The following is a 22,332-nucleotide window of genomic DNA, read 5'->3' on the forward strand; positions in this document are numbered from 1 at the left end:
TCTCAGTGGCTACCTTGTCCACATGTATTCAGCTTATTTTATGTGAAACAAGGCAGCTATTAACTTTGTTGCAAGATGAGTTTTTGTCAGTTCCAAAGCACAGCAACATTATAACTTCTATGTATCAAATTACAAATAAAAATTGAAACACCAAAACACTGTTTTTCCTGGAAAAGAATGAAAATAATAAAATGAAGGAATACCTGTAACATGGAAGCAAAATAATTGCTTCCTATCTGAGGTCAAAAAACAATTTCTATTAACTCCAGACTGTGTCAGAAAATGTTTTGACCTTTCAGTTCATAAACACAGACAACTATTTTTCTTACCTCCTCCTTTCAAACCTTCTGACTGAAGCTGCAGAAAAACTTGATTTTGAGACTTTTGAAGATCTGCAATCTTAATGCCATCAGACAACTGAAATAAAAAGACAAGTTTTGGTCAAAACATTCCACAGTGTAAGTAATTTACTGCAGTTTTATTCCATAAATATTTATACCATGAAGCCTAGTTTTAGCTAAAAGTATACAAACACTCTGCAACGTCCAGTATTCAGTTTAAACTGCACTTTAAGTCCTTCCAGACTAGGATGGCCTCCTTTGCCAAATGGTCTACATAATACTCACATGGTGCATCAGTCTGACAGTAACAGGACCAACAAATGGCTGCAAACAAATCAGGTGGAAAAATGCCTGTAGAAGCATGCTAAGAGCAAACCACAGCCTCGTATTTTTACACTTGGAAAGTTCCTTGTCCTGGGAACTTCTGAAAGCATGCAACCATAACAGTTATTTTTCTAAGGTACAAACCCGTAAAGAAAATAAACACACTAGAAATGTGCTCGATGTACTCCAAAAAGTACATATAAGTATACAATTGTAAAGTAGTTTCAAACTAAGCAGTATCAGCTAAGAGCAGCTAATAAGACAAAAAGTGTAGAGACAAAAGTATGTCATAGAAAGACCCCTGAAAAACTTGACAGCCTCATCTCCCTATTACCTCCACATGCAAGCCTATGGTCTCACTGGGACCACAGAGAAATAAGGGAAAAACTAAGCAACAGATTCCTTAACAGCCATTGGGAAAACTATTTAGTGATCATAACAAGTCATGGTTTTCTTACAATGTTGGTTTATTATGTGTGTCCCAATCATGTATCATGCGATGCACAAATATAACGAGCGTAGAATTAGAAGTTGCATTGTGCTAATTTGAAGCCTAAGCAATTCAAATTAGTCTCAGTTTACAGTAAGCTACTTGAAAATTTTATTATGAGAAATCATCATATTAGTCTCAGTGTATAGTAAAGTTTAGATGTACTTTCTCCAATGGGTAAAAACAAATCACTAGTTGATGCTTACACAGACATGCTTACAACCAAACTACATTTAATAAGCAAAAGACAGTCCCAGCCCACAATGTACAATTATATTTTTTTAAACATTAATAAGAAACAGATGCTTCTTTTCATTTACATCAGTTTTAAGTAGTACTTACAAGAACAGTACACTTATTGTAAGTTCCTAGATAAACGTTGTACTTGAGCTGACTGTGTCTCAAGATGTAAAATAACTTAAAGTGGGTACACCTCCCACTCAGAATTCACTAAAATTAAAAAGAACCCACAAATGCTGGGAGTTTTATACATTAAGTATAAAAGGGGTAGAATAACCAAATTTTCTCAGGTAGGCTTTTTGTACCCAAAACACCATCAGAAACTGGAGAATTAACAGATTCATATTAATAGCTTAACACTGTAAGGAGCTATGAGAAGCAGAGATACAGGATTTCACTCAACAGCTGGTAATTGTAGGTAACAGCTGTAATGGAAAAAAGATTTAGCAATAAAATAAAGAATAAAATAAGAGTTCAAAAGTTCAGGAAGGATTTTCAAGATGACTGCAGCGCAGAATGAACGTCCCTACACATCTTTGAGGTTAATATTTAAAGCTATATGTCTCAGAATAGCTGTTACAGTCTGCTCCTTGCCAAAACATAGATTTCTGTGCCAGACAGCGTGCTACTCACAGCTTGGCTTCCAGATGAATTTTAGAGAGAGATACATAGATCTCCTTCCTCCCGAAACAGGAAGGCCTGAAGAGAACAGAATCAAGGGCACAAAAAAGGGCAGAATATAAAAGATGCACTAGATGGGTTTCAAACCTGAGTGCTCCGGAAACTCCCTTCCTGAAGCGTGTGGAGCAGCACAACCAGAAACACCCGCTTTTTGGTGCTTTTGGAAACCCCCAGCCTCCTCTCCCCTTCCTGCCCACCTCCAGGACCCTGCTCCCACCACAGCCCCGCGCAGGGCTGCCCTCAGGCTGATGCTCTCCGCAGGACAAGGGCTTTCATCCCTTCCCTCCTCCCCTGGGATTTCAGCTGACAGCTTCTGCAGTGCCCAGGGGACCCGACCAGAGGCAGGGAGCAGCAGCAGCAGCTTCCCCCCCACACTCCCCGTGCTTCTCTCACCTCTCTGCCGCGGTGCCACAGGCGCTGCCGGGCGGCGGGGAAGCCGGCCTCCGCGTCGATCCGCGCCTTCACGTCCCCCACGGTGGCAGACGGTGGCAGCTCAAACGTCCTGCAGCCCAGGCAGCCATGGAGGACGGTGACCCGGGACAGCCTGCGGCGACACGAGAGACACCGGCTGAGAAGAGCCGCCCGCAGCCCGCCTTCCCTCCCTCCAAACCTCCCTCACGGAGGCCGCCGGAGCCTCCGCGGCGCTCCCCGCCGGGCTGAGGGGAAGGAGCCGCCGAGGAGGGCGGCTGAGGCAGCGCCTCACGCCCGCTGCCCCCCGTGCCCCGTCCCGATGCCACTCACATGCCCGCCTCGGCGCACAAAGGGCTGGTGGAGCCGCCACAGCCACCGCTGCCCCTCACGGGGAAGGGGTGGGATCGAGAGCGGGAGGGGCTCGCCCTCAGCTCTGCGCCGCGGGGGAAGAGGAAGGAGGAGGAGGAGGAGGAAGGGGGGAGCCGGCGGAGAAGCCGCCCTAAAAGCAGCCGTGGCTGCGGGGGGAGGTGGCCTTACTAGCGGTAGTAAGGGCCCGGCCCTTAGTAGGGTGCCCTGGGGACGTGGGGAGGATCCCCGTGGTGATAAAGCTCCTCTGTGACTGGTTTTGGGGGCTTGTTGGCTTGCGTGAGGCAGCTCTTAGTGGGAGAGTGTGGCATGAGGTCCCCAAATCCGTGAGTAACACTTGGGTCCAGAAGCACGGCCACACGCAGCTCCCTCCTTCATTCAGCAGGGAAAAAGCGCTGATGGGGCAGGACCGAGGCTGTAGCACCTACTGCCTTCAGTGCTGCCTGATCTGTGCACTGCAAACACGACTTTGCCACCTAGGAAGTTCTCTCAGTAACAGCTCAACACCCTGAGGAGAGCAGGGGCTGTGCTTTGTCCCTCCACTACTGCCATCCTTAAGTAGCTGTATCTCCCACCCCTCCTTTTCCTCATCATATCTCATGTAATGCCCAGCATTCAGGCACCACAATGCAGAGCACACAACATCAGTGCTAATAAACCTCATATTTCTGAAGTATACAGAGCACAGAAAGAAACATCATTTTTCTGCTTTTCTGTCAGGCTTGGCCATGAATACTGACTGGTGTTGATCTTCCACCTTATCTCATAGGGTGGAAGATCAACATATCTCATATTATATATCTCATATATATATCTCATCTTATAATTCCCCTTGCTGTTCAAGACTCGTGGAAAGTATTCCTGACAATAGGCAGGAACAACTCCAGTCTCTCAAGACACAGCGAGAGGCAAAGGATGCACTGGTTGTGTTGTAACTTTTCACTGTACAGCAGCTCAGTGATTACCAATATGCTAGCAGGAAAAAGAAATTTCTCCAAAATTGGGAGATGGATGTTGATGTGTGGAGAAAGCAACCTAATGACCATTAATATGGAAACTGCTGAAGCACTCAATGAATTAGTCTTCAAAGGCAAAGCCTGTTTCCAATCTCTGACACATTTTGATAAAAGTGAGGAGCAGCCAAGGATGAAAACTAAATAGCAATTAGGTACCACAGTTAGGAAGTTCTGTCTATTCAGGCCCATAAACCCAGACAGGATTCACCAGAGTGTTCAAAATGCAGACCAACATGACAGCAAGGCTACCTCAGAAATCAGCTGTCTGTGAAAAACACATTGATGATAAGAGCTTTATGGATGGGGAAAAAAAAAGAAAATAAAAAGGCTCATCTTTATGAAAGACTAAAAGGAGGCTGAAAGGAATCAAAGGCCAGTAAATTTCACCTCAGTCCCAAGAGATATCGTGAAGAACATCCACTTGGAATTCACTTCCAAATATTTGAAGGACAAAAAGGTAATCATGAAAAGTAAACACTAATTAATAAGGATCTAATGAACTTCTAATTGCCCTATATGATGAGATGACTGAGTAGGTAGATGAAATACAAGTAGTGGATGAAATATACCTTGATATTAGTATGACCTTTGACACAGTTGCCTATAGCATATATATATGGAAGCTGAGGAAGTATGTGCTGGAAATGAGATGGGTTAAAATTTTATTGGATCACTGAGATTAAGAATTTATAGTAAGTAATTCAACACTGAGATAGCAAGCAAAGTACTGTAGGCAATCGCGTTGCGTAGGCCTGATATTGTTCAGCAATGACCTAGATGATGACAATGATGGTGCTAAGCAAATTTGCAGAAAGCACTTATGAGGGAGTGTTCAGAGCCTTCTCTTGACACCTGGGGTCTATCACAGACAACCTTTAATATGACTGGTATGGAAATTAAGTGACTGTTGTGCTGTAAGGTGACTGATATAACAAAATTTAATAATAATAATAATAATAATAATAATAATAATAATAATAATTGGTACCTAGCCAAAACTAACAGTAGAAAGGTATGGTTTGCAAGAGATTTATGATGACTAGATAATATCATGGCAAGATGAATAAAGAAATATCTGATTGGGTGGCCCATGTGATCCCTATCCCAGAGAACACCGTTATAAGCATAAACTGTGGCAAATCAAGCTTAGGAAAATTGTTCTGAAACCTCAGAAGAGATCCTGTTTGGGGACTTTAATTGCTGGTTAGAGAGAAGAGGATGAGTCTGTCTTTGATGCATGCCTGAAGCAGAGAAGCCTAACGTGAATGCTGCTCTAGGTTGGTGGCAGCACCTACAGAGACATTTGCCCACTATCTTTAGCGTGGATACCCTCCTCCTGTCACCAACTAGGTGGCACAGGGGAGTAGGGCTTCCCTGGTATTGTCAAGTTGAGCTCCTGGTGGCTAGTAGGGTAGCAGTACTGCAGTAATGGGCCAACTAGTGCATGAGTGAGCTAATTTGGTCTGTATCCATGTGAACGTGGATTTTGGTATAAGTGGGGTTATTGTTATAAGTTATTGTGGATATTGTAATAGGTTAGATATTGTTTGCACATACCCATAATATTAGCAATAGGGTTACCAATAACTAGTTGGAATTGGTTTTTTATGCAGTAAAGGATATTGCAGCTCAATGATCCTTGTGCTTCTCATCAGTCAATTAAACTGGCAGTCTCACTGTACAAATCAGTCTTCAAGTTCCAGAGTTTTAGTCTATCTGTGATCCCAATGACCTAGAGGAACTTTGAGAAACTGGTGGAGGAGGCCAACAGAAACCTCCAAAGTTAATGTGTGCAGTGTTCTGCAGAGGGGACCATAGGCTGTGTCAGCACAGCTTGGGAAGCAATGGGCTGAATAGCAAAACTACTTCAAAGGACATGGGGAATGCCAGGCTGAATGAGGCAACAGTGTGTGCTCTCTGTAAAGAGGATGGCCAGCAGACTGCTCAGTGCTGATGAGGCTGGATATTGTGACCAGAATGTGGTGACTGGGGCCTCCTTAGCTCCAGAAGCCGGCAGAGGACTACTAACATGATGAGGGACACAAAGCACATCACCTACAAAGAGAAGCTGAGGGAGTTGGCCTTGTTTAGTCTGATGAAGAGGAAAGTGAAATACAATCTTGCAGCACCCTGCAACTACCTGAAGGGCAGTTACAAAGGTGATGGAACTGAACTCTTAGAAGAGTAAGACTGTAAAAATGAGCAATGGCAACTGATTGCACCTTGGGAGGTTCACAATGGACAATAGGAAAAGACTTCATTAGGAGTAATTCAGTACTGGAAGGAGTTGTCCGGAAAGACAATTAACATATTGGCATATTTTCAAGGCTTGGCCATGGCTGACCCGAGCCTCCTTTGAACAGGAAGCTGGACTGGAAACCTCCAGAGGAAGCTGAAAACCCCCAACCAACAATTCCATTTCATTCCAACTGGTCTTAAATTCCAGTCCCTGACTATAAATGAAACCATTTAGGACTTCAGTCAGTGTCAGGGAGCTAAAACTACTGCATGGCAGCAACAGATAACAGAGTTTCTGTGATCAGCCCACTAAAACAGAAGGAAGCTTCAAAAACAAAGGTCAAGTGGATCAGCACCCAACACAACATCTAGGTAGACAGCTTTGCCAGTGCTGCAACATCTTATTTTCATTCATCAGCAATATTTATATTTTTCTCCATTTTTATTTACTATGGGATGGCTTTCGTTTGTCTCTCCTTTATTATGTGTTTTCTACTATGTTTTTCCCTTTGATCAATTTCTGCCCTGGGTTCTTTATTTCTGTCCATCCAGGTAGAAGCAAGATAGTCATCCTCTTTGTGTATCTGCATTAATAGAGTAGGCATGACTAGAGCATGTGTTCCATCACAGCCATGTGATTATCCGCACTGTTTAACTGCTGTTGTGCTTCTTGTTGCAATTTTGACCCATAACCACCGCTAGTCTTTGGGATGATGACCAGACAGTTCATAAACCAGGGACAGCTGCCCACAGGCAGAACAGACAAGGACATTTGGTTTTAGGTGGCTGTTGATTTTTTTTAGACATAAGCCCTTACCCTTAGAGTTCTGGCCCCTTCTTTAGGGCTCCCTTTTGTTTATTGGATAGATGTTGCTGCTGATGAACAAGCTTTCCCCTGATTTCAGTGGTGTCAAAATTTCAGGTTAACAATTTTATGACACAGACTCCTAGCAAGAGAAGGAACTGATTTCAGTAAGAAAGATAAAAACAAACTGACATCAGATCCAAAGAATGGGGAAAACAAGCTCTTCTCAAACTCCATTTTAAAAAATAAATAAATAGGTTTTCAGTAAAAACCTATTTGCAGAAACTTAACAGGAATTTAAAGCCACTACTGGAGCATCAATTACAATGCTGATTTCTATCAGCAATATCCTGGCCATTCATCTGGCAAGGAATATAGTATAAGTTTCCTTTTATTGGTATAATTTTCCTTTTTTATTATGAAGTGATTTATGTACATCCTGTTATCCATTATCAATCTCTTTGTCTTTTTGACAGTGACCTTTATCAACCTTCCTTTTTTTTTTTTTTTGTCCTGATTTCTATAAGATTTTTATTTATCTAAGTAACTCCAAAGAGTTACTCAGAAATTACAGTGTCTAACCAAAAAGAATTACAATTTCTAGTTTGCAGCATTTGGGAATACACACACACACAAATCTTGGTTTTAGTTTTCAATCTTGCTTGTCCCTTTGTAAAACAGAACTAGGAAACTGCGTAATATCATGTGTATATGTTTCATGTGTATATACATGAAACCTAAACATACATATTTGTATTACTGATTGTACATGATGATGTTAAAAAAAAAAAAAAAAAAAAAAACACTTGACCCAACCAGGTAGAATTTTGTAGCTATGGTACTTACAAAGCATAAGTTTTACATTTAAAATGATTGAGATAGATTTGGGAACTTTCAAATAATAAATGTAGAAATCCCTGTGATAACATTCTTATAACCACATTTCCAAGCTGAACAGCATTTGGATTTAATAATATATATGGGAAATTCTCCTGCGTGTAAAAACAAGAATTCTGTTTGGTTGAGAATGAGGTCATATAACCCCTACACAGAGAGACACGCAGTAAAAAAAAGTGGAAAGTATCTGTAATATTAAAGTATTTTCCATGAAATGAAATGAAAGACAATTTCATAGTGATTATTCCTTGAAAGCAGAAAATTCTATGTTGGAAATATGACCCCATATTTCCAATAATTTACAATAACTGTTCAGCAGCAGAAGGAGATGGATTCAAGCCCATTCCTTCTTTATCACTGTGCACAAAAAGATGGAATGGAGTCTGCAAAGGGAAGAGTGTATGGTGTGATAAGAAGTAAACATCGTTAGGTTAGTAATGCAAGAGGAAACCACTGCAGTACAGCACCATCCAGTGCAGCAAATATTCTGCAGTGCTGGCAAGCAAGTAGTGGTGACTCAACAGCTACATTTATTTCAGACAGCGCACACTAAACTCAAAGCTGCCTATGACACAGTAAGCACTTACCTCCATTCTGAAATCAATTCCTTAAGTGTTTCTAACAGATGTTTTGAACATTACATTGTACATATTTCACATTAGCCAGAGACTATAGATTGCAATGGTCTGCAGTCACTGCCAGGAGCTCGGTATATTCTTGCTTACAAATGCTCTTTCAAGAAGTTCGAATATAAACCTACCATTTGTTGATGTCATTTGCTGATGACACATGTGCTACTCATTGGGAAAACACCCCTTTCTGGAAAGTGGAAAGTTTCTATGTTATTTGAACAGCTTTGTTAATAGAAAACAAACCTTTCTTTTTTATATATATTTTTATTTTTTATTTTTTAAAAAAGAGAGAGAGAGAAATCACTGAACAAGCTATAATGACATCTAGTACAAATAACAAAAGTTTGGCCTGGGAGGCACTTGATCTAAACAAAATATCCAGTTTTGCCCTGAATTCTGTTACAAAATTCTGTTACAAAATTAAGCAAATTAATTAATATTTTTTTTTACAGTATTTCAGTGCAGTGAGTTTAAATCAGTTTTCCTACTCTGCAGTCCTCATGTGAAACCACTACAGCCAGCTTCTGAGCCAAATAGTTGCATGATCATGACTTAGTAAAATATTCAAGAACTAGAGGAAAGTATTCTATTTGCAAGCTGATGTATTTCTAAAATAACAAGATGCTTTTGAAATACTACTACTAATAAAGGATTAAAGGACAAAAAGGCCAAGGGCAGCCATTTATTTCCATCTAATGATTTTGTGCTCTCAATTATTTATTTTAACGTTGAAGCCAGTTCCTTGATGGCCCTAAGCAAATGCCAATGGAAAGTGCTTAAAAGACCATAAAACTTGTATACCTTTTGCTAATAAACAGCAGAACAAGAAGGCATAAACAAATGACAAAACGTCATAATCTTCTCAAATTCTTAAGTAAAACTTCCTCTTAGATCTACCTCTGGGAAAAGAATACTTGAAGTTCTTCAAGGGCAGACCTAACCTTACTCTTAACTCTAGTACAGTAACCATTACTCCACAAATGTGAATTGCTAAGAATCTTGGGGTTTTCTATTCCAGATGGTACAAGTAACCAAATACCAGTACAAAATGCTTGGAGTTTCAAAATATGCAAAACATTAAGCCAAAATAGTGATAAAAATAAACTCCTCAATTGCTCTTCAGAGAATTGCCTTAGGAGGGACTGCAGTGTTGCAAGGCTGCTGTTGGCACACATTTTTTTAATAATACTTGTTTTCTTACAGCCTTTGGTGACAATAAAAGGGCCAGATTTAGAATACCTACTTTAACCTTGTAGCACCAGAAAAGCAGAGGCTAAATTTGCAGATTGATTTCAGTGCCTAATGTAGGTTCCTAAATACCATGATAAATCCAGTCCTGGGTTTTTGGCCTCCACTTAGGACATGCAGTAATCAGCTTATCAAGGATGTTTTTACCATACTGCCTTAACACAGTTTTCTTATTTCTTTCCAGAAGACGTAATGAAGCTATTATCTTTCTGCTTAAGTGAAGAAAATCCACTCAACAACTGTAAAATGAGATCATCAGCCCCAGATTATATATGGATTATACATTTTAAGATCTATTTTTTTATCCTTGAGCAAGAGGATTGGTTCTAAATACTGCATCTATTCATGCTCCAAAGTTTCTGAATATCTTGTAGGCATCACTGAACAGAACACCCTATGTATTTGGAGAAAATATTAAAATATCAAACAGAAGGAGATGCAAGACATGCATTTTTATTTTTTTTTTAATTATGACTAGCCACAACTTCAAGCACCTCTGCAAATAACTGTAAATCAAATATGTAGTGGGTGGTACCCTTCAATAGCCTTTCAGGTGATGCTAGCTCTCTGTCACTCCCGTCTCATTTCTAGCTGTTTTTAAAATAGTAAGGCAAGCAACACATTATCCTTTGTACAACAGGAGAATGATGGGTGGCACAAAAGAAGAAACACTAGATACACGTAATGCCCAGTGAGAGGGAGTAAAAGGGGAAGAAACATCACAGGGCATCCTCTCTGTGGAAAACACAGAGAAGTGAAAGGGATTCTTGGTTTGTCTGACAAGTCCAGTGCCACAGTTGTGGTATCTCCAAGTAAACACTACTCCAAGCTATAGCTCTTGCACAAGAGTTGCAGAATCATTTGTCAGGGGCCAGAGGCTGTGTTTCCATCTCCTGACCTACATAAGGTAGCACAGGGTAAGATGGAAGTATTTCCAGCCTTCTACACCCCACTGCATTTCACTCTTCTTTTCGGTTTTCTGGTGGAACATCTTACATAATCACCCCTTACCCTGATTCAGATGTTATTACCCAATTTAGCAAATTCTTTTTGTTTGAGCTGGTTTGGCTCATTCTCACAGAGCTGAGACACAAAGCAAGTACAGAAGCTGTGATACCCTCAGAGCTGGCAAAATGCTACCCTCTAGCTTCAGCAAGGATATAAATGTTCTCACTACATCCACTGAAGATAAAGGTAAAATTTTCCTAGCTGGGGGTAGGGTACTTTTGAAAATGCCATCATTCTCATTTACATCTCCATCAGTGTGACAGCACAGATATCGGCATACCTCTGTATATTTGGATAAAAGAGAAGCACAAAAAGTCAAGGTATTTTTCTAAAAAGTCCAAGGAAAAGGAGATGGGACACCTACAGGGGCTACTGAGCAGATTTTGATACAGTACTGTAAGCTTATTTATTATGAATATGTATTCATGTTTGTACATACACAGCTATGGAAAGAGCTGATTAGATACAATATACCTCTTACTATAACTCCTGTAAAATCTCTATTGAAATATGGGTATGACAACTGCAAAGTTACCCAAGCCTGTGCCAATTTCTCATCAATTAGCCTGCTTGTGTCTGTTTTGAACAGAAACAGCCACATTGCAGCAATTGTTTTTTGCACTAAGTGGCTTCACAGCCAGCGAAGAGTGGATTAACAGGTGTGGTAATGGAAGGTGTAGTGTGACTGTGTCCCATGGGAGCATCAGCACCCCCGGGGCTGCAGCACACTCTCGCCCTCCCACCACAGACCAACTTAAAACACTTCAGTACCCAAAGATTTTTGTGAATGCACAGAAATGAGATTAAACGAAGCATTTGTTTAATAACACAGCAAAACCCACCTACAGCTTAATCAGTGAATCCCTTTTGGAAAAGAAGTTCATTCTAATTAGCTATAAGAGGTTTTGTTGTTGTTGTATTAGATCTGTGTGTTGATAGAAAGTGGAATGAGGATAGGAACTTAGGGGAATTGCACTCCTGTTAGTATGAATTAATACTACAAAATACATGTAGTGAAGAGTTCTAAAACTTCAAAGTCATCACCTGCAGTGGAAGTCTGCACTTTAGCTACTGTCTTTAAATATACTGCACAAATTCCATGAAGCTCCAAGCGGGACCAAAGTCTTGTTGTTAAAGGCACTGTACAAAAAAATAAAATGCATAATAGCTTGGCCCTGCCCCAAAAAAACATTTGCAGACTTGCTGGAGGAAGGGCATACATCAAAATTTAAGAAGCAAACTGATTTGGTATGATAACACAAGGTCACAGCGGTCTGCTAAAGCTGAGACAGTTGCTTCAAGTCAGGCATCTAAAGCCCAAACTTCACACTCTCATTTGATAACTGACACTTCACTACAACTATAATTGACACTTCATTTCAACTAAGTTGAAGTTGACACTTCAACTACAACTAATAATCTTCCTATTATAGCTAGGAACAATAACAATATTAAAATTGATGTGAAGTTGATGTACTGTACCAAAATCTTTGAGATCTGTATTTTTTTTTTCCTAATTTAATGATAATGGAATAGAAAAAAAAAAAAAAAAAAAAAAGCCAGCGGGGATTCTGACATATCACTTCATAGTCTAATGGAAACTCAGTTTAACTGAGACTTACATAAAAACATAAACTGCATGGAACCAAGTGAGCAGAAATCGTTAAATAATGGATATGACAGAATATTTGTCATTTATGATCAGGGTAGAAGAAAACTCATCACTTAATAATTTGCAAGAATGTCAATATTGAAATATAGAATTTTAAACTGTTGGCAGCAGGAATAATACTCACTACGAGAAATCTGCCTATAGCAGAACAGATTGAGCCATTCACATACAACAGTCAATATGTGTCAAGCCCAGTCTGTTTGCCTCTCCCTTGTCTACAACTCTTAAGCCTGATTTATTCAGTCCCATCTCTTCCCAATGCATGGTTTCAACTTGAATATTGGTCCTGAACCTCTAGGACAATCCACACAGAGGCTGTCTTACAGAGAATTGCACATCAGTGGGGATCCTGCAGATTACAAGGCTGGGGGTAGAGGCTGCCATCTCTTCATGCAAGGCCCACTGGTAGCAAGTAACCACATTTCTAGTGACAGCTTAACATCCAGATAAGCACCTAACTCCTGAGCTTTGTTCAGACACTGCCCATCCACCCAAGGAACTTGCTTAGTTCTTTGGCTGTTAGCTAGACTATACTTTGTTCCCAGTAAAGCAATATGTTAAATTCACCCTTTGGCAATAGGGGCAGAAGAAAGCTTTTACTTGTTTTTAAGAAATGTTATTGTGAAAGTGGACTGCACATGTAAATGGAAAGTTAGACTATAAATCCGTTGCTCACAGGAGCGATAAATTTCACAGGAATAATTCATAAGTAAATGCAGCAGAACCTGGTACCTATGCATGACTTTGCAACTAAAGAAATTTCATCCTTAAAAGTAGTTTCCATTTGTTTGTTTTTTTACAAAGAATAAGACACAGATACAAATAATAAGACACAATCTTTATCTTACTGAAGACCACAAGGGCTCAAGCAAGCACATCTCAGCCTAACAAAAGATTCTTTTTTTTACCTGCTCTTATCCTTGATCTCCATCGTCTCTTTTTCTTTGATATCTTCCCTGTAGGAACATGAAGCAGATACTGGATTTATAGATTAGCAAATTATTTTTTAATCTTCTCTTGGTGGTTCATCACCTCCTCTTCAGTGGATACAGGAAATCCCAAGCATATGAAATTCAATTCAGTGTTCACACCATCCCTGTATTCCAAAAGATTGCTGTATGTCTCACCATCTGCTGCTTCTCCAGTTGTCTTCTAAAATCCCGTGCTTAACTGTTCACAGAACTTGCCTTTCTGATAATCAGGAACACACTTAATAGGACTGGTCTCAGAAAGCAAGGAGGTCTTGCTTATTTTTTTGAAACAGAATTCAAGCTATGCTTTTGTGGGATTGATTTCTGTAGAAGGGGTGGAATTGTGGCAGCTGCTGTTTCTGCTTTTTCTTCCTTTTTTTTTTTTTTTCTTTTCTTTTTTTTCTGGAAGCAGACAAAACTGGAAGAGTATTTATCAGGGCAAAAGTCTGATTCGTCTTCCCCCTCACACCTGCTGGAAGCTGCTTCTTAACATCAACTCAGGAGTTCTGGAAGAAAAGACAGAAGAGAAAAGAGGTGGGCCATTAATACAACACAGAATTGAACTGAAGGGTATGGAAAAGTCATTTCCTCTGAGGGCATAGTTGCAGTTACTAGTATTAAGTGAGTCATGTTGCTAATTATAAATTGCTTTCTGCATTACAGTGCTTGTAAGCACATGGAGAGCTGGAAAAGAGCAGTGAGATTTTTTGCTTCTCCTCCAGTACAATACAGTGCAATCAGTACAATAACTAATATATGTAGCTGTAAGTACGCTGAATTAATGGACAAATTTTCAGTTTCTTTCTTTACATCAGTATCTGCTAAAAAAGGCTCTAGGATATATTACAGCTTTGATATAAAATTATGCCATCAAAGAAAAGAACAGGCTGGGCAGAACACCAGTGGAGAAGGATTTTGCCCTTCTGCTCAAATGGCTGGCAGCTACGGGAAGAGATTAACTAGCTTGCAATGAATTTCCATAAGGATGATTCAAAGTCTTCCCATCTAATCCCCCCTCCCAGCTATATAGGTCAACATCCACCCTACACTGCCTATGTCTTCAGGAACTATTTCCTTCAAGCTGACCCACAAAATTTTTGTGGCACCAGAAGAGTGTATAAATTAGGCAAGCCATGTGCTGTGAAGCAGCAGAAAACATTTCATTCAATATGCATGCTAAATTATTACCCCAGGAGAATATGTGTGAGAGAGCAGGGAGAAAGACAGTGGTATTCCATTAATGTTCTGCATCTGTGCAAATGTAAACCTTCTCTGAGCCTCTGACAGTGCTGGCAAGTCTTTTCATAATGTGCAGTTGCATATATCCCTCTTTAAACAGGAATGCAGAGAGCCTTTCTTTCCTGACCCAGAAAGGGAAACAACTGTGACTGCACTGCAAAAGTTAAATAAATTAGTTTATTGTCTAAGTATGATATCGAAATACAAATGGAATGTGAGAAAGGAGGGTCAAATATATGGTTTGGGTTTTGCATGTTTTTGAGGGGTTATTTTTTTCTTTTTCAATATTTAGGAATTTACCTACTCAGCATGTAAGTGAATATCAAAGGATATAGACTGAAGATGTATTTTGATGCATATTTTCCATGAAAAGTATCGCAGATCATGTAACTTAGCATAATGTGCTGCTAAATGGCTTTAATATATATATATTTTATTTTTTTCTAGAGATGCTGGGATGTATATCTAGCCAAAGGAAAAGTTCCACACTTAAGTCATAGTTAAGTAATAGAGACTGAAGCCAACAGCCATGCAAATCCAGCCTCATTTGCACAGGTGTGAATGATTCCATCCAGAATAAAACCAGTGCAGCCCTGCTGCATAATGAGTTGCAACTGGGAGGGGAGCACCAACGAAAAGGATGTTGGCTGCAGTGGAAAGCCATGCCCAGGGGGGTCCTGGCATGCTAGTGCAGCCATAGCTAGAGACCAGGACAGCTTATACTGTTTTCCCTAAAAAAATCATTAGTAAAATCATACATGAAAAACATTGAAAGTTGTTTGAGCAACTTCAATTGTCTTGGGGAAGGAAAAAGAAAAAATAGGTTTATAATGGAAAGCTAATTATGACTTTAAGAGACAGCCTCTCCATAATTAGTGAGTGACACACTTTCTCAGGCTGTATTCTATTTCTAGGCTTGGCCTTTCAAAGATTGTCCTTTATTATGTTGCTGTGGGGACGCTTTTTAACTCACTGTGATTTTGTGCATGATTTCACACATATCACTGTGCATGACCTGCATGCTGACAAGACTCTAGCTAAATCTGTTATCATAGTAAGTCAGTAACCACTATGAGTATTTCTCCTAAGACCCTGAAAAAAACTTTTGTTTCAGAATTGATATGTTACTTGGCATTAGTACTGACATGCCCTTAAAAAAGAAAAATTCTTGTAGGATCTTTGACAATGATACCTCATCCAGAAAATGGATAGATCCAAAGTACCTGTAAGCAACCTAGAATTATTAATTCAAAAAAAAAAAAATAGCTTGCTTAGTGGGACAGCATGTTAAATCATCACATGAATTGACATCTCTACACTTGCAAAACATTTTGATAGTCCTCGAAGGAACTTGGTCTTGCCTGCACAGATGTGACCAAGTGGTGTTGTCAGTTTGCTTCCAGATCACATTGCAATCCTAGAAAGACTCTGACACAGTCATCTCCATGTTGTCTCGCATGGTAAGAAAGAGACAGTTTGGCTCTGAGACACCAGATACAGACAGACTCTGGCACACTAACTTCTTCACCTTACACTGCTTCACTGTCCAAGGTAGTCATGCAGGTTACCCTATAACTTTACACAATATTCAGCTCCAGTATATGGCACCACTCTTTCATTTAATTCAACAGTATAGACATTGACATACATCTCTCCTGGGTAAAAATTATAATTATTATTTTTTTATAAAGTTACAATCATTGCCTTTATCAGTTTTGCTGGAGGATTTTGACTTTAATTGCTAATAAACCTCCTCCACCAGAATTCAATCTGTAAAACATTCTTCAATTTTGTGGATGCCCACAAGTAGTTGTGGGTATGAAGCCACAGGTATGGGTCCTAGCACACTACTATGCAAATACTGAATTTTGACTGCAAAACAGGTACCTAAACTTAAATACTATTCCAGGAATTTTTTGTGTGAAAACCATTATCTGACTATATCTGTTTGCCCCTTGTCAATCCTTTTAGTATTGGGATCAGTCTAAACTACGTGTACTTCATGGGTTTCTTTCCTCATCCAGGGTAACTAAAACCAAACCTCTAATATTCCATCCGGCAGCATGAGAAGCACGCAAGAACCATCACAATTGTTGAATACAATCACAAGTTTAGAGAAGATAAAACCTAAGAACAAAGACAGCACAGCAGTAACAAATCCTGAATCCATGTTTTATACCATTTAAAAGCACAACTTGATCACAGGACCACAACAATGGGAGTTATGTGTCTTCAAGCAGAAGAAAAAAAGTGAGCAGCATAGCATTAAAACAGGCTGAGTGGACCAGAGCTGCAGCACACCTGGGTCACAACAAGATGTGCACAGCCAAAAGGTACCCCCTCTACCTGCTGCATCCACAGGTAGCACTGGCTCTACCTTGCTTTAGTCCTCAGGTACAAAGATACACTGTGGAACAATCCTATTGTGCTAATCACAGCTCCTTGTAATATCATTGATACAAACAATCCATGTATAAAGGAGCTAGGGGAAAAAACACTTCTTCTGTTTAGGACATTTCACTCTCCCTCAAAAATGTTTCCTTAGTAAAGCACAAAATGAAAAGAAGCATACAACACAATCAAACCCCATGCATACAATACAAGCAAACCCCATGAATGTGACATCCAGTTTGGTTTTACCAATAAATCTTTTAACAGTAAATAAAGGGAAATGTGCCTTGTGATGCATGCTAAAAAATTCCTCTGTATGAAACCTGAGAGCATGAGAGAAACATCCCTTTAAAAGGGAAAAAGCAAGGATACCTGGTGAAACTGAGGACTGACAAAAAGGCAGATGGAAACCAAGTGTGCCTGAAGACTAATATGATCTCAAGTAGTATGGGGTCATCTCAGGGCTAATACGTAATCTCCTATATACCATTACAAATGCAGAATGGCTCTGCTGTTTCACTAAATTCTGCCTTCCCCTGGATTTATTAGGCAGGAACACATGACAGGTTTAATTATCCCAATTAAAATCCCACTCTGTGCAATATGCATGAGCCTAGACCTGATCCACCATGGCTGCAACAGACTGGTGGATGAAATGGGCTAGCAGTGCTTTGTGCTGCTACGCAGCCAACTTGCATGTAATGTGTTACTGTGAAGTCCAGCACTCTCACCATGGCACTTCAAAGACACAGAGCAACATCTACATGCAGAACAGGCTACAGAAACTCATGTAGAAGTGAACCTGAATGCATACTGAGACATAAAACTGTACAGCAATTTGCACTCTAGGGTTTCAGACATACAGGGTTAAAAATAGCCTGAAGCAGCAGATCTACTCAACATAGCTTGTATTCCAGGAGAAACAGCTAAACCTCAAAATAAATAAACAAACAAACAAATAAATAAATAAATAAATAACAGAGAGAGAGAGACTATGAGACCATCCAGGTACCAAAAAATCTGAGAAGACAGACACAACTTAAATACAAATTGTTCCTCTTGATGCACAAGTACACCAGTTGGGTTCAAAATTCCTTTCTATCAAAGGTTAAATTAAACTCAAGGCTACCCCACAACTGCAGGTATCACACAAATGTATTGAGTTGCTTTTCAGAGGTGGCTGTCCTGCAGAAATCTGAGACAGACCTGATGCAGTGCAATATGATAACGTGGCAGCAAGCCAGCAAGCTAGAAATACTGTAAGTAAAATATATGCCCTTAATATGTTTATTGTCTAGACAGCTTCGGTGCAGCAAATTCAACTGAAATGAGTAGTCCAGGCCACCAGCAAATATAAATCAGTGCCATCAGACAAGTATATGGCTCTGCATTTATATTGCTGTGCACAATATGGTCTTTCAGTCCTTATCACAAATCATTTTAAGATGAAAAGTAAAATATTTTTTTTCAAAAATGCCAACACATTAGTACTATTGCTGCTATTGACACTATTCATATCATATTATTAATACTATTAATACTTCTGAGAATAAAACTACCGCACTCTTGTTCACTTTTATACAGAGTATGAAAATATGAGCAAGTTTTGTAGTCATTATGGTGTTTTTTTTTGGACCACATGCTGTTGTTGTGCCTACCCCTTGCAAGGCTACACAAGAATCAGAGAGCAGCAGTTCTCTCTCTTAGGCCCCATGGACTAAGCATTGTTAGAAATTATATTATACATCAAAGGGAAGAAGGGAAGGGTCTTTTCCTCCTGATCACTGCACAGACCAGCAGACACTCAGAAGCAAAGGGTACACTTCAAACAGACCATATTCCAACCTCCTCTAAAAACAACCTGCCAGATTCCAAAGGTATACTTGTATAACCTTATATTAGATCAACATCTTTTAATATATTCTTTTATACTTCTTTATCCACTCAAAGGAAATACAAAATAAAAGAAAATAAAAGAAAAAAGAAATGAGGCAGGATTATTAGAATTATAGGATAATCTAGGCCAGAAAAGACCTTCAAGATCATCAAGTCCAATCATCAACCTGGCCTACTGGGTATCATCACTAAACACTAAGCACCACATCCACGTGTCTCTTAACTACCTGCAGGGACAGGGACGCCACCACTTCTCTGGGCAGTCTATTTCAATGCTTGACCATCTTCTTCATGGCAAAATTCTTCCTGATATCCAATCTAAACCTCCCCTGGTAGAACTTGAGACTGTTTCTTCCAATTAAGTACTATTTACTTCACTTTCATGCCAAAAATTTATAAAGATAAACCACGGAGAGCAGAGAGGACCATATTTGTCTAAGATGGTTGTTACAGACAGCTGTGATTGCTGGGCAGCTTAAACAACATTATGGCAGTGACTCATGAAGGCTGTCAGTGATTCAGACTGCTTCTGAAAGATTTTAGACCCCACTTCCATTGCTCTCTTCAAAGGAGAGTATTTGTAAGGCAGTAAATCAAGCACCCGCAGTAGGCCAGATTATAGCACAGAAAATTCCCTGTTCATGTCTGCCTGAACCCAGAAAATGCCAAGAACTGTTTGAAAAAGAGGAAGTGTTCCCTGAGACAAAAGATTTGTTACGGAGAGTTTTCTTGTAGAACAAAGACAAAAAATGCTCAATGCTCACATTTCCCCAGTGATTTCTTGAGAAGTACAGAAAAGTGCAACTTACAAGAGTATTCTTGGAATCAATTGCAACTAGTTTAAATTTAGGTATTACCTTTTAACAGAAAAAAGCTGCACCAGTAGCAGTGTGGGTGGGAGCACAGACAGGTTGCTCATCAAAACACACACCAGTGTCCAGAGCAAATTCAAAGCAACAATAAAGTCTTATCTACAGCAAAGGTCACAAAGGTCCCTCATGGCTGAGTGAACATTCCCTCTGCCTCAGTGTGTGCTGGTCAACTGACAACCACTGTTTTGTTTGTGAAAATTTATTACTCAAAGAAAGATGACAGTCCGTTGAGAGTCTCTCCAAGAGACAGTGAAGTTGGGCGATAACCTTAAGAACAGAATTTGGTACAGATGCTTCTATAGCACATACTGGGAAACAGTTCAGAGTTACCTGAGCAAATGGAAAAAGTGCTAGGTCTAAAACCAGAGGGAGAAGAGCAGTAACAACCCAGTGGTGCAGCTGCAGCAAGCAGAGCTGACAGTCATATGGTTCTCAAGATGAAGCCATTTATCTTAATCAGAGATCAACCATTATCTCAATCAGATAATGACAGGACAAGGGGGAGTTGTTTTAAACTAAAAGAGGGGAGGTTTAGACTAGAAGTTAGGAGGAAATTCTTCACTCAGAGGGTGGTGAGGCCCTGGCACAGGCTGCCCAGAGAAGCTGTGGATGCCACATCCCTGGAGGTGTTTAAGGCCAGGCTGGATGGGGCTTTGGGCAACCTGGTCTGGTGGGAGGTGTCCCCGCCCATGGCAAGGGGGTTGGAACTGGGTGATTCTTTGAGGTCCCTTCCAACCCAAACCATTCTATGATTCTGTGATCTCCACATAGATCAACACTGCGTGAGGACATAAGCCAAGATCACCATTAACTCAAGCCATAGAATATAAGAAATTCGTCTCAGGGGCCAGAAAAAGTACTATTTATATTCTCAAGATTAGGCCTAAGTTAGATGAAACCAGATATAGGCTCCATGCCAATTCCATTTGTTTCTTCCTCAAAGTAAGAAAGGAAAAGCAATTCTGCCTAACAAAGAAAAGCAAATCTGCTTAACAAATGACTTGCAACACTACGGAAAAGGTGACTCAGGAAGTATGGTTACATACAACAATATGAAAGATCTAAAAAATGATTTGTAATGATATGACTAACTTACAGTTGGATTCTGTGGTATTCAAATGATCTTACATTAACTGTCTGGGACTGTGTGGTTGAACTATGTATAAAGAATCCTTTCACTGAATTCTGATGAAGTGAACTAAGAGCCATTTTCACGGGGTATCTAAGTGATTTCTAAACAATACATAGCAGATGGAGAAAAAGAAAAGGCTTGACAAAAAATGAGGGAAAGAGACAAGGATTTAGAAGGTCACCAGAACTGTTGCTCTCCAGAAGCCTGGCAACTTTAAGACCTTTTCTCTGAAAATGAAAGCAGTAAGTGCCACACAAAAGGACAATCAGAAGGAGAACCAGTTCTGCTGAAAGTTAGTTCTCAACAATTTGTTGGGTTTTCCAATGAAACATGAAATTGAGGTTCTCTATGAACCATGTGTGGTGGTTTTACTCAGGTGGGCAGCCGAGCTCCACCACAACCGCTCTCTCACTCCCCCTCTCCTCAAAGAGGAAGGGGGAGAAAATACAACACAGAGAACTCGAGGTTTGAGATAAGAAAGGTTTAATTAAAGGGAAAGGGAATGGGAGGAAAAAACAGAGACAAAAGAAGCAATCAGTCCGCGCGGAAGCACAGAGAGAGGAAAAAAATTATTCTCTACTTCCCATCAGCGAGCGGTGTTCGGCCACGTCCTGGGAAACAGGGCCTCAAACGCGTAGTGGTTGTTCAGGAGGAACAGCCCCCTCCCCCACGAGAGCTCCCCCTTTTATTTCTGAGTGTGACATCAGGTGTTATGGAATATCCCTTTGGTTGGTTTAGGTCAGCTGCCCCAGCAATGTCCCCTCCCCATCACTTGCCCACCCGCAGCCTGCTGGCTCTTGGGGGCTTTGAAGGAGTCCTGATGCTGTGCCAGCACTATGCAGCAATAGACACAACACTGGAGTGATATCAGTGCTGTTCCAGCTACGAGTGCAGAGCACAGCACTGTGCGGGCTGCTGCAGGGAAGAGGTGACTCCAGCTCAGACAGACCCAACACACCATGAAACAGAAGTCTGAAGAGCTCTGCATTCATAAGCAAATGAAGTATATGTACAATGGGTCTATTAAGCAGAGAAGAAAAAAAAAAAAAACTCTTAGGAATATGAGTTATGGCTTGACTGCACAAGGCAATGCCATTTAGAGATATTCAGCTTAATCAATAAACTCTGCTTGCTCTAAAGCAGGGTACATTAAAATCTCTGAGCTCTCTCTGCTAAAAACAGCAATATCATTTCTACTATCTAAGCTAGTCTGGACTGTCCAGAGTAACAGCACATTGCTGGATAATTCACAAAATTTTGTATGGACGATTCTGCACAGAGCAATGAGTTGTCTCTCATGAGGCCCTGATGAAAAAACACATTAAGAACACAATAGGAACAGAGTGTTTGTACAGAAAATACTGAAAGTTCAGAATAAATATGCCAGCTGCATTATTAAAGTCAGTTTCTGTAAGGGATACAAGACTGAAAGGAAGAGAGTCAGTCAAATGTAAATACAATT

The 22,332-nt window shown here is 40.2% G+C and overlaps 1 protein-coding gene across 2 annotated transcripts in view; it reads right to left on the reverse strand.

The window, feature by feature from the left end:
- The window catches only part of SACS (sacsin molecular chaperone), a 59,893-nt gene that overhangs the window by 27,568 nt on the left and 9,993 nt on the right, over positions 1-22,332 (reverse strand). The window contains exons 2-4 of one of the 2 annotated variants that reach the window (XM_082774096.1): positions 13,278-13,846; positions 2,470-2,620; positions 330-417 (exon numbers count right to left, since the gene is read on the reverse strand). In XM_082774096.1, the coding sequence (XP_082630222.1) occupies positions 330-417; positions 2,470-2,620; positions 13,278-13,300 (262 nt within the window). In that variant the 5' untranslated portion in view covers positions 13,301-13,846. Of the gene's footprint in view, positions 1-329; positions 418-2,469; positions 2,621-2,817; positions 2,899-13,277; positions 13,847-22,332 lie in introns of those variants that run through there. The other variant, XM_082774097.1, reaches the window with a different exon arrangement.

The sequence above is a fragment of the Aythya marila genome, assembly GCF_965140915.1.
Source record: "Aythya marila genome assembly, chromosome: 1".
Lineage (NCBI taxonomy): Eukaryota > Metazoa > Chordata > Aves > Anseriformes > Anatidae > Aythya > Aythya marila.